The sequence below is a fragment of the Antedon mediterranea genome, chromosome 9 (genome assembly GCF_964355755.1).
Source record: "Antedon mediterranea chromosome 9, ecAntMedi1.1, whole genome shotgun sequence".
NCBI lineage: Eukaryota > Metazoa > Echinodermata > Crinoidea > Comatulida > Antedonidae > Antedon > Antedon mediterranea.
Window position 1 is genome coordinate 22,197,752 of NC_092678.1, and position 16,653 is coordinate 22,214,404.

The 16,653-nt window shown below is 33.9% G+C and overlaps 1 protein-coding gene across 2 annotated transcripts; it reads left to right on the forward strand.

Moving 5' to 3' along the window:
* The first annotated feature begins 460 nt into the window (after positions 1–460).
* LOC140058899 (uncharacterized) lies at positions 461–16,287 on the forward strand. Of its 2 annotated transcripts, XM_072104683.1 has the most exons (17): positions 461–733; positions 2,982–3,090; positions 3,320–3,396; positions 8,037–8,171; positions 9,027–9,095; positions 9,226–9,288; positions 9,441–9,583; positions 9,983–10,049; positions 10,139–10,216; positions 10,386–10,502; positions 10,703–10,733; positions 11,063–12,289; positions 13,449–13,598; positions 13,774–13,838; positions 14,061–14,226; positions 14,516–14,584; positions 14,782–16,286. In XM_072104683.1, exons 1-17 carry the CDS (start codon positions 620–622, stop codon positions 14,862–14,864), a joined length of 2,763 nt encoding a protein of 920 aa, XP_071960784.1. In that variant the 5' UTR covers positions 461–619; the 3' UTR covers positions 14,865–16,286. The 2 variants fall into 2 exon arrangements, with proteins under 2 accessions (XP_071960784.1, XP_071960785.1); XM_072104684.1 differs by lacking the exon at positions 13,449–13,598 and having other exon boundaries at positions 14,782–16,287.
* Positions 16,288–16,653: the final 366 nt, after the last annotated feature.

Here is a 16,653-nt window from a genome sequence, read left to right on the forward strand (position 1 = left end):
AATATTTTTACTTTGTATTAATATAAATAATAATTATATTATGTTACATTGGTAATGTGTTTAAATAATACTCCTAATACAATATGGTAATAATGGCCAGCGATCTGATTTTTTATAATTGAGGTGGAAGGGTGACCTATATTTTTAGAATTTTAAATTGCGCATAATAATTAAAATTATTAGCTAAATTAGTAGACACCTTGGGGACCAAACAAAGTGTCCTATAGTTTAAATTATATAACTCCCTTCGTACGTTTCTCTTTAATATGTGTGTCCCCTGAATATAGATGTCCCAAAGGAGGAATTTTACAGTACTTTTTATTTTTCATTGCTTCACAATGCAATTACAGTACTGTACTCTAAATTTTAATAAGTAACATTTTCTGTGTGACGATATAGAGGGCGGCATTACATTTTTGTTGACCTTTATTGCACGGGTCACTGACTCTACACAACAAAATAAAAGTATTGAGTTGTTCGACATTTTTTTGTAAGTTTGTTTTTCCGGGTAGGAATGAAAGCAGGAAAAAGAAGACAAGAATGAATTCGTGAAGCACTGTCAACTTTGAAGGGTGAAATCAAAAGAAGGACGTTTATTGTGTTTGTTAATTTAAGTATAATGGGACGAAATATGAAAGAACTGTTGGTGTCCTTGCTTGAGAGCTATGACCAGCTTCTAAATTCTAAAGGGACCCCGGAGGACCCACATCCTCCCCTTGCAAAGGAGTTCTTCGTAAGTATTGCAAATGTGTAGCCATGCAACCTTAATTTGTAGCCTAAGGCCTAGCCTAGGATTTTGTGTCAGAAATACAGTATCACGTAGGCCTAGGCTAGGCCTAATGATTCAATTTCGTATTTCATTTATTATTTTTTTAGAGTATTGTAATTAATAATAATAATGTTACTTTTTAATAATATTAATATTATTAATTATTAATTAATAAATCAATGCAAAACGTCATAAACAAATACAAGATTAAATGGCCTAGACATTGGCTTATTTATTATTAATTAGTAGTATTATAATATTCATCACTTTATTCAATATAGTACGATTATTATTGTTTCCATTGTATTGTAATATTAGGAGTAGACCTGATGTATTGTATAAAAGTTAAAACCAACAGTGTAGTAATACTAGAATACATATTTTACTACTTCATTAATAAATTACAGTACATAACAGCAGAATTAAATATATTAATTTTTGAATAATTAAATAAAATGTCAGATCATATCATAGATAGGAGGAGGGGTTGGAATATGCAGAGGATGCACCCTTCTAAATGTACCATCATGATATTCAGTTGCAATATACTTGTCTGAATTAGAATTAGTTAAAACAAAACTGCTTTATTAGCATCCATACAGTAATATGACTGAAACAACTTAATATTGTTTCATTTTCTATTCTGTAAGTTATTTACCTTTCCTGCTAGAAATACTACACTACTATATGAATTGCATGTTGCACAAACCTGTGTTTATGAATTAAATCATTTTTATTGGCAATGAATCTAAAGAATCTTCTATAAATTTAAAAGAATACACCATGTTAAAAGATATTCTACTCCAGTTACTGCAGTAACAACTGTATTTTGATTATTCTCTATTTAAATAGCTAGATTGTTTCGGGACAATCATATACGCTGCAATAAAAACTAAATTTATATGTTTCACAGAAAAAAATGTAAAACTGTACAGTAGTATCTGTATCAAAATAATTTTGTTGATACCTGAGTAATATTAGTATATAAATATTTGATTATAATATCTTGGCTTCCTTTTATTTCTTACTTTTAGGTAAGATATAAAATAAAGATACGGCTTAGTTTACAGATTCTGTTAAAAAAAAAAAAAAACTTTTTTAAACTGCACCTACTGTGCCGTATTAGCGCACAAAAAGTCTTTTTATTCAAATAATTCCAATAATAAAAAAAATACAGGAATTTTAATTCCCTGAAATAACCAGGATGATAGTGTAATGTGGGTTGGTGTATCCTCTTTCCAAGGCTATCTCTTTAGAAATCTTTAAAAAATCTATAGAATTTTTTAAAAACATTGAATTATCCTTAATCTTTTCAGTACAGTACACAATATTAATTATATAACCCTTAATCATGCTGAGTAGATAGGTAAACACTTACAAAAGTACATTAAAAAAAGTAAAGATACGTCATATTAAATGTATAGGATGATCTATATTAAGTTTATTATCTGTTCCCGGACAATTGAAAACAAAGAAAGACATGAAACAACTTAAAGAACTAGCCAATGAAAGATCAGACTGGAAGAAACTAGTAAAAGGGATTTACGGAGCAGCCCAAGCGGAAATGTCGGCAGACTTTTCAGCGGAAAGGCAGTAATAATAATAATATATAATATATATAAATTGTAAATAGTATCAATTCCATAAAAAAGTAATAATTTTTGGAGGGCTTTATTAATCCTTAAGTACAATTTATAATGTTTATTAAAACGTACAATAAAACGAAAATTCTCATTAAAATACCCTGTATTGGTCAATCCAAAACCTCTGAGTAAAGTACTCAATTTTTATCTTTATTTAACAACAAATATTGAAATCGCAAGGTTTAAAACACTCTGTATATAATAACATTGCTATTTCCTCATAGGAAGTCCAGCATTGCTTTTCAGTATAGTGACTTACATAATACCGTACTTCAGAAGGTTTAATGCACTTATTTCAACACTTCCAACCAAATCATTTAAGCCTCCAATATGAACCTGTTGCCAAGTTGAAAATAACATAATTATAAAAGCAAGGAATACATTTCTATATTTGGCAAGCAATGAATTTCTAAGATAGAATATGAACCTGTTGCCAAGTTGAAAATAACATAATTGTTAAAGCAAAGAATACAGGTACCGTATATATCTAGATTTGGCAATGGTTTTTTAAGATTGTGTTATCATGTATCTCTCTGATTTATTATCATCATCATTCATTTTTATTTCAGAGTGTGAAGAGTCAATCAACCAAGTATAAAATGCAGAAAACTTTCCCGACAACTGCAGGCGAATTGGATTGCAATCTTAAGAAGAACCGATATAAAGATATTTTACCTTGTAAGTTATTGTACGCTTGCAGTGAAATATGCCCAATTCATTCCCCACATCTTTTGATTCAAAAAGAACAATAATGGATGAAAATTAATTTTTAAGGGAAAGAGCGTAATTCTTTTCATTAGAAATTAGAGAATTTTAAGAAATGTTATAATATTAACCTATTATACAGTATATGACATTTACATCAGAAGCCTATATATTATTATGAATTTTTTTTTTTTTTTTGCAGTTGATTATACACGAGTTGTGTTGTCCGAGATAGAGGGCATACCAGGTTCGGACTACATTAATGCAAATTATCTAAAGGTAGTTTGAATTGATTTCGTTATTATGTTTTTATAATATTAATAATATTTTTAAAAAGCCTGGCCAAGGATTGCCATTGTCATTGTCACTGTTCAATGCTTTGATACCTGCCCTAATGTAAAGGGCATTGATAGGGCAGGTATAAATGAAGCCCTTATTTATGCCCTTTACATATGCCTGCCCTATCAATGCTGTTTGGTGGCCTACAATATCAATGCACTCTAGCAGAAAAATCACAAGTGATTTTTCAGATTTAAACTAAATTTCAATTGATGAATTGATAGTACTCAATGTTTAGTAGTAGACAATTACCACTTAAGTTCTGTCTACACTATCAAACTTTATGTGACAAAAAAATGTGATGTGCCCATACACGATGATGTCATATCACTACCATATTTGGGAATATCACTACCATATTTGGCCACATCACACTTTTTTGTCAAAATAGTTTGATAGTGTAGACAGAGCTTTACAAATAAAAAGAAAAGCTATATAGTGTAGGACCGTAAGTATTTTATTTCTGGATGTTAAACTGTTTACATACCAGATCTGTAAACTATTGTTTATGGAAATTTAAAGAAAAACCGGGTAGTTGCATTATCTGACAGTATTTTATTTTGTATCATTATTTCCTGGCTATTCTAAAGGTCAAAAAGAAGAACAACGATGAAAAGAAAGGTCAAACCTTGATAAAAAAATTATTCGGAAAATAAGAAATGATCATACAGTAGTAAAACACACGCTTGGCATTCTCAATTAAAATTTTAATTTTTGGCCCTTTTACTGAATTTAAAAAAGCCAAGTACAAACATAGCAAAGTATCAATAAGTTGACCTACTGTATTCTCACTACTACACTATATAATACTGTTTGTCAATACTTAACATTGTATATTTGCTATTGTAAATTTGACCTGAACTACATTTTGATTGTTAATCTTTTATGTTTCACACATTAACTGTGCACTCTTCCGGGACTCACTGTATTTCAACTAATTCAACTGTACAATAATAAATTATTTATTACTAAATATTATAAAGTTTTCAAAATTATTCTACTGCAGTTACTGCAGTAACTACCTTAAGTTTACTATTTAACCTGGTTAAAGCTCTGTCTACATTATCAAACTTTAAGTGACAAAAAATGTGATGTGCCCATATATGGACATGATGATGCCATATCACTACCAACCATATTTGCGCACATCATATTTTTCTTTGTAAAACTAGCAGTAATATTTTTGTTGGTGATCATCATATGCATCATTGTTTATTGTAGTGACTAACCCAGACACTTTTAGAACAAACTAAAATCATACATTATTGCATTAAAATTAAAAATGTAATTACTGCAGTAACTGAAGTAGTATAATTTTCACATGATCCTTTAAATTTAATATAGTGAGACATTGATAACAAACAATTTCGTAACTGTCATGGAACAATTCAAATATTTGACCTTTAGTTTAATTATGGTTTCAAAAATTATTGCGGCCATTAAATTTTATCATTAAATCTGTATTGTTTAATAAATTATTGAAATACAATTATATTAGACACAATTGTTTAGCCAAGGCTATAGTTTATGAGGTAATTTCACACGTTTTATTATTAAGTGTTTCATTGTTTTTTTTATTGAATTAAGATACCAAGATAAAAATGTTTTAATCTTGAGGAAATAATATATTAGAATTGATGTTATCATAATCAATGCTTATAGTTGCCTTCCTTGTGTGTGACGTAAAAGATGTTAAACAATGGGAAGTCATTTGTATTATGGTTATTTGTCAATTTTCATGGCTACATAGAGTAGGTTCACACTAGCGTGTTCATTGCTACATAGGCCAGATTCACACTAGCATGTTCATGGCTACATAGGCCAGGTTCACACTAGCGTGTTCATTGCTACATAGAGTAGGTTCACACTAGCGTGTTCATTGCTACATAGACCAGGTTCACACTAGCATGTTCATTGCTACTACATAGACCAGGTTCACACTAGCTTGTTCATGGCTACATAGACCAGGTTCACACTAGCGTGTTCATTGCTACATAGAGTAGGTTCACACTAGCGTGTTCATTGCTACATAGACCAGGTTCACACTAGCATGTTCATGGCTACATAGACCAGGTTCACACTAGCGTGTTCATTGCTACATAGAGTAGGTTCACACTAGCTTGTTCATGGCTACATAGACCAGGTTCACACTAGCATGTTCATGGCTACATAGAGTAGGTTCACACTAGCGTGTTCATTGCTACATAGACCAGGTTCACACTAGCGTGTTCATTGCTACATAGGCCAGATTCACACTAGCGTGTTCATTGCTACTACATAGACCAGGTTCACACTAGCTTGTTCATGGCTACATAGACCAGGTTCACACTAGCGTGTTCATTGCTACATAGACCAGGTTTACACACTAGCATGTTCATGGCTACATAGACCAGGTTCATACTAGCATGTTCATTGCTACATAGACCAGGTTCACACTAGCATGTTCATGGCTACATAGAGTAGGTTCACACTAGCATTTTCATGGCTACATAGACCAGGTTCACACTAGCATGTTCATTGCTACATAGACCAGATTCACACTAGCCTGTTCATGGCTACATAGACCAGGTTCACACTAGCATGTTCATGACTACATAAACCAGGTTCACACTAGCATGTTCATTGCTACATAAGCCAGGTTCACACTACCGTGTTCATGGCTACATAGACCAGGTTCACACTAGCGTGTTCATAGCTACATAGACCAGGTTCACACTAGCATATGTTCATGGCTACATAGACCAGGTTCACACTAGCATTTTCATTGCTACATAGACCAGGTTCACACTAGCATGTTCATTGCTACATAGGCCAGATTCATACTAGCGTGTTCATTGCTACATAGACCAGGTTCACACTAGCATGTTCATGGCTACATAGACCAGGTTCACACTAGCATGTTCATTTCTACATAAGCCAGGTTCACACTAGCGTGTTCATGGCTACATAGACCAGGTTCACACTAGCATGTTCATGGCTACATAGACCAGGTTCACACTAGCGTGTTCATTGCTACATAGGCCAGGTTCACACTAGCATGTTCATAGTTACATAGGCCTGGTTTACACTAGCATGTTCATGGCTACATAAGCCTGGTTCACACTAGTGTGTTCATGGCTACATAGACCAGGTTCACACTAGCATGTTCATGGCTACATAGACCAGGTTCACACTAGCATGTTCATGGCTACATAGAGTAGGTTCACACTAGCATGTTCATGGCTACATAGACCAGGTTCACACTAGCATGTTCATTGCTACATAGACCAGATTCAAACTAGCCTGGCTACATAGACCAGGTTCACACTAGCATGTTCATGGCTACATAGACCAGGTTCACACTACCGTGTTCATGGCTACATAGATCAGGTTCATACTAGCATGTTCATGGCTACATAGACCAGGTTCACACTAGCATGTTCATGACTACTGTACATAGACCAGGTTCACACTAGCATGTTCATTGCTACATAAGCCAGGTTCACACTACCGTGTTCATGGCTACATAGACCAGGTTCACACTAGCGTGTTCATGGCTACATAGACCAGGTTCACACTAGCATGTTCATGGCTACATAGACCAGGTTCACACTAGCATGTTCATGGCTACATAGACCAGGTTCACACTAGCATTTTCATTGCTACATAGACCAGGTTCACACTAGCATGTTCATGGCTACATAGGCCAGATTCATACTAGCGTGTTCATTGCTACATAGACCAGGTTCACACTAGCATGTTCATGGCTACATAGACCAGATTCATACTAGCGTGTTCATTGCTACATAGACCAGGTTCACACTAGCATGTTCATTGCTACATAGGCCAGATTCATACTAGCGTGTTCATTGCTACATAGACCAGGTTCACACTAGCATGTTCATGGCTACATAGACCAGGTTCACACTAGCATGTTCATGGCTGCATAAGCCAGGTTCACACTAGCGTGTTCATGGCTACATAGACCAGGTTCACACTAGCATGTTCATGGCTACATAGACCAGGTTCACACTAGCCTGTTCATTGCTACATAGGCCAGGTTCACACTAGCATGTTCACAGTTACATAGGCCTGGTTTACACTAGCATGTTCATGGCTACATAAGCCTGGTTCACACTAGTGTGTTCATGGCTACATAGACCAGGTTCACACTAGCATGTTCATGGCTACATAGACCAGGTTCACACTAGCATGTCCATAGCTACATAGACCAGGTTCACACTAGCATGTTCATTGCTACATACTGTAGACCAGGTTCACACTAGCATGTTCATGGCTACATAGACCAGGTTCACACTAGCATGTTCATGGCTACATAGACCAGGTTCACACTAGCGTGTTCATTGCTACATAGGCCTGGTTCACACTAGCGTGTTTATTGCTACATAGACCAGGTTCACACTAGCATATTCATGGCTACATAAGCCTGGTTCACACTAGCATGTTTATTTTTACCCATACCATAATTTTATGGTAACCAGAAAAGTAACTGTAAATGTTTTCAACATATCTTCCGCTACAAAATATATCTGCAATAATGTTGATTAAAAAATCGTTTTTTTTTTTCATGTTATTTAAAGGATCACAATGACAAGCCTGTGTACATTGCAGCACAAGGACCACTACCCCAGACTGTTGCTGACTTCTGGCGATTAATTTGGGAGAGCAATGCTCAGATTGTTGTCATGGCGTGTAATGAATATGAACTAGGGAAGGTAATACAACTTTAAATATTAGCAATACAAAGAAATGTTTTCTACACCAAATTCAGGTACAAATTTAGTACTATTAAGTAGTGTAATATCAAGAGTGGCTTTATGCCCACATGGCGCTCCATACATATATAGCGCCACCACACATATTATAAGTTGTTGTTGTTCTACGTGAACGTAGCGGAATGCAGCCACACTAAATAAAGTATGTGTTTATCACAGTTACTAAGGGCCAGTGTTCATTTATATACCGTTATTACAATTAGTAAAACTTATTGCGAACAAATTGTTTAAAAACACAAATTTAAAAAGAAAAAAAGGACCTTACCTACATTATCACCATGTTTACCTTGTAGAGGAACTTTTTTTGAATTCTAGTAGTAATAATTTACATTACATATTTACAAAGATAATTCTGTTCTATCATTCATTTGCATATAGTATCTGTTTGGTTAGTTGATTAACAAATATTGCCAAAATACCCTTAATGGCCAAATGTCAATATTATATTTATTTGTCGCTGTTCATTAAACAAGATGATTGTCTTGTTAATTTGAACTAAGTAATTTGGAGCCAACTAATTGTGTTTAAAAATAGAATTTTAGTTTCAAACTCAACATCAAAGACTTTAAGCTCTGTCTACACTATCAAACTTGTTTGACAAAAAAAATATGGAAATGTTGATATCATATCACTACCAAATTTAAGCATATCACTAGAATATTTGGGCACATCACATTTTTTTTTTGTCAAATAAGTTTGATAGTATAGTCTACATTGAAACATACTTTTTTAATTTTGTTTGTTTTCTGAAACCAAGAAGCATAAATTATTACACTTTCACATCATATTTTTCAGCATAAATGTCAGAAATATTGGTGTGAGGAAAATGAAAGTCTTCCATTTGGTGAAATGAGGGTGCAACAGGTTTGTATATCTCCATTATTAAAATATTCTTTTTCCTTCCTTTTCCTGTTATTTACTTTTTTTCTCCACTTTATGAAGTATTAAAACAGTCAGTTTTATATCTATCTATATATTTTCTTTCTTATTTTAGATTAGTCAAGAATGCATAACGAAAGATTTTTTGATACGAAAACTTCTTGTTTCGAAAGGAGAGGTAAGTGCCAAGACGATAGAATAAATTCATAGTGTCTTTATTTGTCCATTTGTTTTGAAAACTGGCATATCATATCATAGCAAATATTCTTGCTATCACCTAGTTTACTTTCTAGATTTAATCTAATAACTCTATGGGTTTTTTAATGTCAGGATCAAAAGCAGTTGTTTCAATTTCATTACACATCATGGCCGGACCATGGAGTACCTACGACAGTTGAAGCTATCATTAATATGGTGAAGAAGATGCGAGACTATCAGGTGGACGGCACCATGCCTCTTCTTATTCACTGCAGGTTAGATGACAAGTTATATCAATATTATCTCTGAGTACCATCTTCTGAAAGCAGGTTGATGACCTTTGACCAGCAACTTTCCAGATTATCTTCACTCCCCACATGCTGTATACAGAGTGGAGAGCATCAGAACTTCTGTAGTCTGCTGTTTTACCAAACCATAAGGTTCTTGACCGTTTCCTGTCCATCTTCCCTACAATCTTTCCTTCTGATGTTGCATATGATGATATGTCAAAAAATTGGCAAATACTGAAAAGAAAACTATAAGCCAGTGGTTTTAAATCTTACACATTCCGGAAACCCCTTTTCTAACCTTGGTTGGTCCTTAGTGCTACGGGCACAGCAACCGTTGGGCTTTTTCTTGTTTTACCTCACTTATCATTATTTGTTTTTCTACAGTGCTGGTTGTGGACGAACGGGAACAATTTGTGTTATCGATTACGTAAGGAATTTATTAAGAGATGAGGTAATGAATCATAAAGTTAATTTTTGTTGTTACCATCTGTTGTCCAATTATATTTATTTAGAAAATTAATGAATATTATTTCTTTTTAGATGATTGATGAGGACTTTAGTCTGAAATCAATAATTTTGGAAATGAGAAAACAAAGGCATGCTATAGTGCAATCAAAGGTAAGTCTAACTTCAATAAAAGTGTTCATTTATTCAATATAAATTGAGGTTATATGATTTGTGTTTTACTCTTACTTTATATTTTCCTTCATGCTTTAGTTTTATTTATCGTAAATCTTATCTATTCTAAATCTAAATTTGTGACCATGTATGATTTATTTTTACACAGGAGCAATATGAACTCGTTCACAAAGCAGCTGCAGCACTGTTTCGGGAAACATTACAAAATAAGTATGACATGAAATTTGATGACGGACACACGTACGAGAACTGGACTATAGATCCCGTAAGTTGTTTATAAAATCATAAACTTTACTTCCCAACATCAATGTTTTATTTATTTTTTAAAAATCTAATTGATATAGAAACCACTTTTCCCAGTAGAGATTTGGTTTTGTATATCAGATTTAGGCAAAAATGTGTTTCTTGTCTGTTAAAAAACTTTCATATCAAAAATGTTATTACTTGTTTATTTTAACTTGGCAGGACCTTATACCAAGACCAGAAGCTCAAAGGGGTAAGTCTAACTTGTCGTATAATTTTCTCTAATGAAACCAACATTTGAATTATTTGAAATGGGTCACTTCAATACTCCTCAAGTATAAACCCATTGGCCAATTTTGTATAGGGCTTATGATTAAGAATTTGTTTATACCTGAAATAGGACAGTGTGCATTCTTTAGAACTTCTACTACCTAAGATTCCATATTGTATTGTTTTTTTGTCACCTAGTAGTACCTCGAATCAACCAATTCTGAGTTGAAGTATCGACTGTGTTGTATTAATGTAGTAGTTTGTAGGTAGTTTGATTAATTCAAAAACTGTTTTCTATTTGTTCTTCTACAGCTCCTTCAATTCCAGCACATCAGCCAGAGATTCCCAAGAAATCTCAATCCTTTGATGTCGAAAGTACAAAAGTTAGTGTATCCTCCTCGAAGCCAGCTGTACCATTTAAACCTCCTATTCCCACTAATAAACCAACTTCCCCCATGCCAGGGAAGCAAGCTGTGTTCTCAACACTAAGAACGTCAGAGAATAAAGTGATGAAATCAAAGCAAGAAGTGCCATCTTTCCCGGTTTCACCAGCACCAGCTCAAAGACGTTCTTACGACTCCGTTCTTGAGAATGCTCATCATTCTAAAGGTACCGTAAAACGATTGTCAGACACAGATAGTAAAATAGCTGGTGTTCAAAACATGTTGCTGCAGCGGCAAAAGAATCTGACTGGTGGTTTGCAGACTAAGCCACCAGATGTTTCTAAACGGTTATCTCTTGAACAGAAGAAACCATCCGAAGTCCTAAAGTTTCAATCAGAGCCTAAGCCAATTGCAAGAAGTGTGTTCCCTCCAAAGGTTCAACTACCTATTCCTCTTCCCACTACAAGAAATGTATCGGGGAAAGAAGCCGAGGATAACTCAAGTGCTTATGAAGTCATCAGACCAGAACTTGAAAAGAAAGTGCCGCCATCGAAACCAAAACGAGACTTTAATATTCAGTTCAACCAACAATCGCCACAAGGGAGATCACCTCTTCCAACTGAAAATCAGTCTTCCCAACCAACCACGAAAACAGCGATGAAACTCCCACCAAAAGCTGTCAAAAGAGTTTCCCTACCAAATCCAAAATCTGCTCTACCCTGCCCACCATCACCAAAGGTATCAACAGCTTCCGTACCGACACCAAAACCAAACCAACCTTCACCACCATTAACCACTAAAGGCTCCTTACCTGCACTACCATCATCACAGAGCAATGGAGAGTATGCTTATGTCGACCTTTCAAGTCATCTTCCAGAACTGATAGAAAGAGAAAAAGTGTCCGGAACGGAGGAGTGTGCCGCATACGGAATACAAGATGCTGAGGTCATGATTCCTTACGCAACCACCACCATCGACGGTGTACTAGATGCTAGAAAGCCGCCGCCACAAAAGAAACAAGTTTCGCTAGATAGAACATACGAGGATATCACACCGCAAGACCTGGAAAGATCTAAAGCAGTTGGACAAAGTGCTTACACTGAAGATTCGGCATACGCAGAAGTTGGCGACTTTCAGCAACCGCAAGAACCAAGAGGTAAAGTCCATAAAGAAAAGCGCCACCAGCGATCATTTTATTTAGAGTGGCGCTATACAAGAATACATTATCATTTATAAACCAGTTTCTATAGCAAATATCCAATTATATCTCTTGCTTCTAAGATATTTTCTGTTGGAATCTGAAATCTTCTTTTTATATTTTATTTGTTTTCATACGTTCTCTTGCATGTTTACCCTGAATTAATTATTTTGTGCACTAAAAAACATTACGCATGTGATGTTAACATGTTGTTTAAATTTAATACATCACATCACCAAAAAAAACATTTGAAAAAGTGACAGTTCTACATCATCCAATCAAATTACAGTAAATCATAGTGCAGCCAATCAAATTGTACTGGGCCATATTTGCTGGAGCGAATCAGCAATTAGCATCATGTGATTGTCATGAAACTTATTTTAGCTAGATTTTTTTTCTAAACATAATGCAAAGTAGTTTTAATATTAAAAACAAAACACAAAAAACATGCTTTTTAAATTCATAAAAATGCTCCTTATAGTATAGTTAGTTGTTGGTTGGACATATTTATTCTTTTTTTTTAAATTTTTTTTTTTTTAGTATCTTGCATCATTTCATCTTCGTCCATTTTAAGGACTACCCAGTAGCCCTAAAGCTCTGTCTACACTATCAAACTAGTTTGACAAAAAATTGTGAAGTGCCCAAATATGGTAGTGATATGACATAATCATGTATGGGGCCATCACATAAAGTTTGATAGTGTAGACAGAGCTTAAGTAACTTTGTTGACCAAAACTACCAAAGACTTAAACAAACAAGTTCACTTTTAAGAGATTTCAATTGACGGCGTCTAGTGGTCTTTAATTGGAGGAAGATGCTATCATATCAATGATGTTTCTATATATAAACATTTAGTATGTTCTGCTATCAAAATCTTAAGCTCTGTCTACACTAACAAACTAGTGTGATGTGCCCAAATATTGTAGTGATATGCCCAAATATGGTAGTGATATGACATCATCGTGTCCATATATGGGCACATCACATACAGTTTGATAGTGTAAACAGAGCCTTAGTGTTCAACATCTCCTATTTTTGCATGAAGTAGTTCTCAGTATTCGTATTCTTCAGATCATCTATTTCTTTTTTCCTTTTCTTCTTTCACTTTCATGTAAAGCATCAACCAACTCACGCTTAGTAAGTGAGGCTAGTAATGCCTCATCTAACTTGGCTTGGTCTTTTACTGATGATTCCTTTGATGATGATGAGGAGGATGATGATATCCCTGTAATACCGCAAAGAACGAAAGAAATGTACCAGACGATAGGTATGCTACAGTAATTGCAATCTTTACGACTTGGAACCAAGCACAAAAACGCCATGCGTACACTTCATTTACGACTGCATTCTGTTTTTAGGTTCTAGTTAAAATCTCATTGCAAATTATTAATAGATTATCATTTAATTTTGTATTTTGATTTTTTTTCTCTTCATATCAACAGATGAAGCGAATGAGAAACCTAAACGCAATCATTTTCCAACTATAACCTTGGGAAAAATTTTCGGAGTAAGTATTTTATTAAAGAAGTATTTCTGTTTGATTGGCTCCTCTGTGGACCTTATAAATAATGTATGTTTTTTTCAGCTTAATAAATACTTGCAACAAAAATTGTTTGGCACATATGGCGTGCCATACCTATATACAAACCAACATGGTTTTTTTTCTACTTTTACACCATTTTTCACAAAACAGTTATGTTTGTTTATATGTTGCTTTCCTTTTTTAAAGAAACGACCCAAACTACCAGACTTTCCCAGCCTCACTTCTTCCGGTGGTTCATCTAGTTCATCTTCCTCTGCTCCATCTCAACCTCAGCTGCCACAGCAACCACAGCATCCACAGCAACCACAACCAAAACAAGGAGAACATGACATGCACATTTTTGAAGCAATAAGTGAGTTCTTTATTAACCTGGATAATAGGTGTATCAAATAAGGGTAATGTAATATTAAGTGCTAAAGCTCTGTCTACACTATCAAACTAGTTTGACAAAAAAAGTGTGATATGCCCAAATATGGTTAGTGATATGACATCATCATGTCCATATATGGGCACATCACATTTTTTTGGTCACATAAAGTTTGATAGTGTAGATTTTGACATTGTTGTTTTTGTGCAGCATTATTCTAAACAATACAAACGCATGTTTGGACACAGTGTTACTAAATTACTATTTCTTTCAGGGACAGCCACCTTCGAGACACAAGTAACATTTAGCCCAGGACCAATTACATATGAAAACACAGATATATGTGAGTATTTTATTTGAATGGGTTTTTTTTGTCAAATTGTATTGTTCTGAGCATCCCTAATTAGTTTCGGCTTGTTGGACCACCCTCGTAAAAAAAAAAGGTAAAATAAAGTCGGTGTGAAAATTAAATTTATAGATATAAAGTATATGGTGTTGATTAACCTGCTAAATGACAAACGTTCTGTTTCTATTTTCTAGGTTTTCCGAGGAAAGTACCGAAACCAAAACAACCAAAACGCAATCCGCCATGGCCGGAGAATTATTCCTTGCACTACAATTAATGGATAAAAACAATACAACTTTATTTTTTATTTTATATGTTGTTGTAAATTTAATACTGTCTATTGACTATTATTTGATCCATAGTCATAATGGTATATCAAAATTGTTTTTTATTATTTTTTCAAGTATTTAAACTGCCAATTGTTTTATTATTATAAAATCTTATTTTTTTTAAAATACTAATTAGTTTTTGTATTTTATTAATTATACTATTCTTGGTTCTAGACGGAAAAGATTTTGGCACAAACGGCGTGTCATATCTTTCAAAATATCCGTTGGTGACGTTCTTAAAGCAATACTAACAACATAGAAAGATGAGATTAGTCTACCTCTATGGCATGTTCTATTTAATACTAAAACATTTAATATTTTTGTAATGTAAATATTGCTAATTTTAGAATTATGAAACACATTAAATTTAATAATTGTTTTCATGCTACTTAATTTTCTTGCGATCATTTATTTTCGCAAAAATTCACATTTTTATAATAGTGTAGAAATAAAAGAGTGTTATTTAAAATTTAAACCATTTTTTAATGTTAAAAATAGATTACAATTTCATAAGAAAATATAGTTTATATTTGTGTATTAAATTAACAATAAATACATTTTAGATTAGAAAATGTTTACATTCTGTTGTTCTCAACTAAACACTAATTTGTTTGTAATATTTTGATATTTATGTACCATTATTAATAATTTGTATAATAATAATGTAAGTAAAATTAATAAGTTTGTTACAATAGAAGTTGTAGATTATAATTTGAGAATTGATACTAGATAGAGTATTTTATATAAAATAAGATATGGAAACATATTTGGAGAAGTATAAAAAGTCAAAAATACCACTGTGGCTGTCGTTTATATTGAATGTAAAAATACATTTACACTGCAGGTCGGTGAATTTCATATAAATAATTTTTTTTTTATAGAAAGTTTAAGAATTCTTAATAGCTATGTTATCAAAGCGGCGCGGTAAGCGTGGTTCCCACTACTAGAACGCAACGCTGCGACGTATCGACGCAACGTGATGTATTGCGTAATCACAAGTGGGAACCGACGACGCAATAGTGCTGCAAAAAGCGCAGGTTTGATTTCACGCAGGCGGGGGAAAACACAATTATTGGAAGGGCATTTTCTTCCGTTGCGTAGGTTGCGTTACGTTACGTCGCTAGTGGGAACCAAGCTTTAGTGATTGCATTGTATTTTCTACTAAACAGTAATTTACAGTTGTAAATATGACAAATTCTATAAGCTATTTTATACTATGTACTAGTTTGCTTGACTGGAAGATAATATAAGTTTATATTCTTTAAAAAGATGGTCTTCAAAGCATAAAAATAAACAGCAAAATAAAAGTGTTATTGTGATATTATTTTAAACTTTAATAATTTGTTAGATTAGATAATACATCGGTGCTTCAACTAATCTATTACAGTATTGAAAAGGTGAAGGTCGAAAAATAATTCTATCTGAAGGGTGGTTCCCACTAAAACGCAACGTAGCGACGTATCGACGCAAAGTGCTGCTGTATTGCGTAATCACAAGTGGGAACCAACGACGCAATAATGCTGCAAATATCGTAGGTTTGATTTCAAACACAATGATTGGAAGGGCATTTTCTTACGTTGCGTAGATTGCGTTACGTTGCGTCGCTAGTGAGAACCAAGCTTTAATCTGCAACATACAGTTTTTCTAAGATTAAACTCGACCGACAGCTAAATAGATACGTTACAGCCCGCCCTCTATGTTACTGAACGGTTAAACAATACCTGTTGTTGTTGATTG

What these genes read in the sequence shown, in the direction of transcription:
- LOC140058899 (XM_072104683.1), top strand. Translation starts at nt 620, where the DNA reads ATGGGACGAAATATGAAAGAACTGTTGGTGTCCTTGCTTGAGAGCTAT. An exon ending in CCCTTGCAAAGGAGTTCTTC is followed by an intron (nt 734 to 2,981) that starts GTAAGTATTGCA and finishes TTTTTATTTCAG; the next exon opens with AGTGTGAAGAGTCAATCAAC. An exon ending in TTCTTGTTTCGAAAGGAGAG is followed by an intron (nt 9,289 to 9,440) that starts GTAAGTGCCAAG and finishes TTTTAATGTCAG; the next exon opens with GATCAAAAGCAGTTGTTTCA.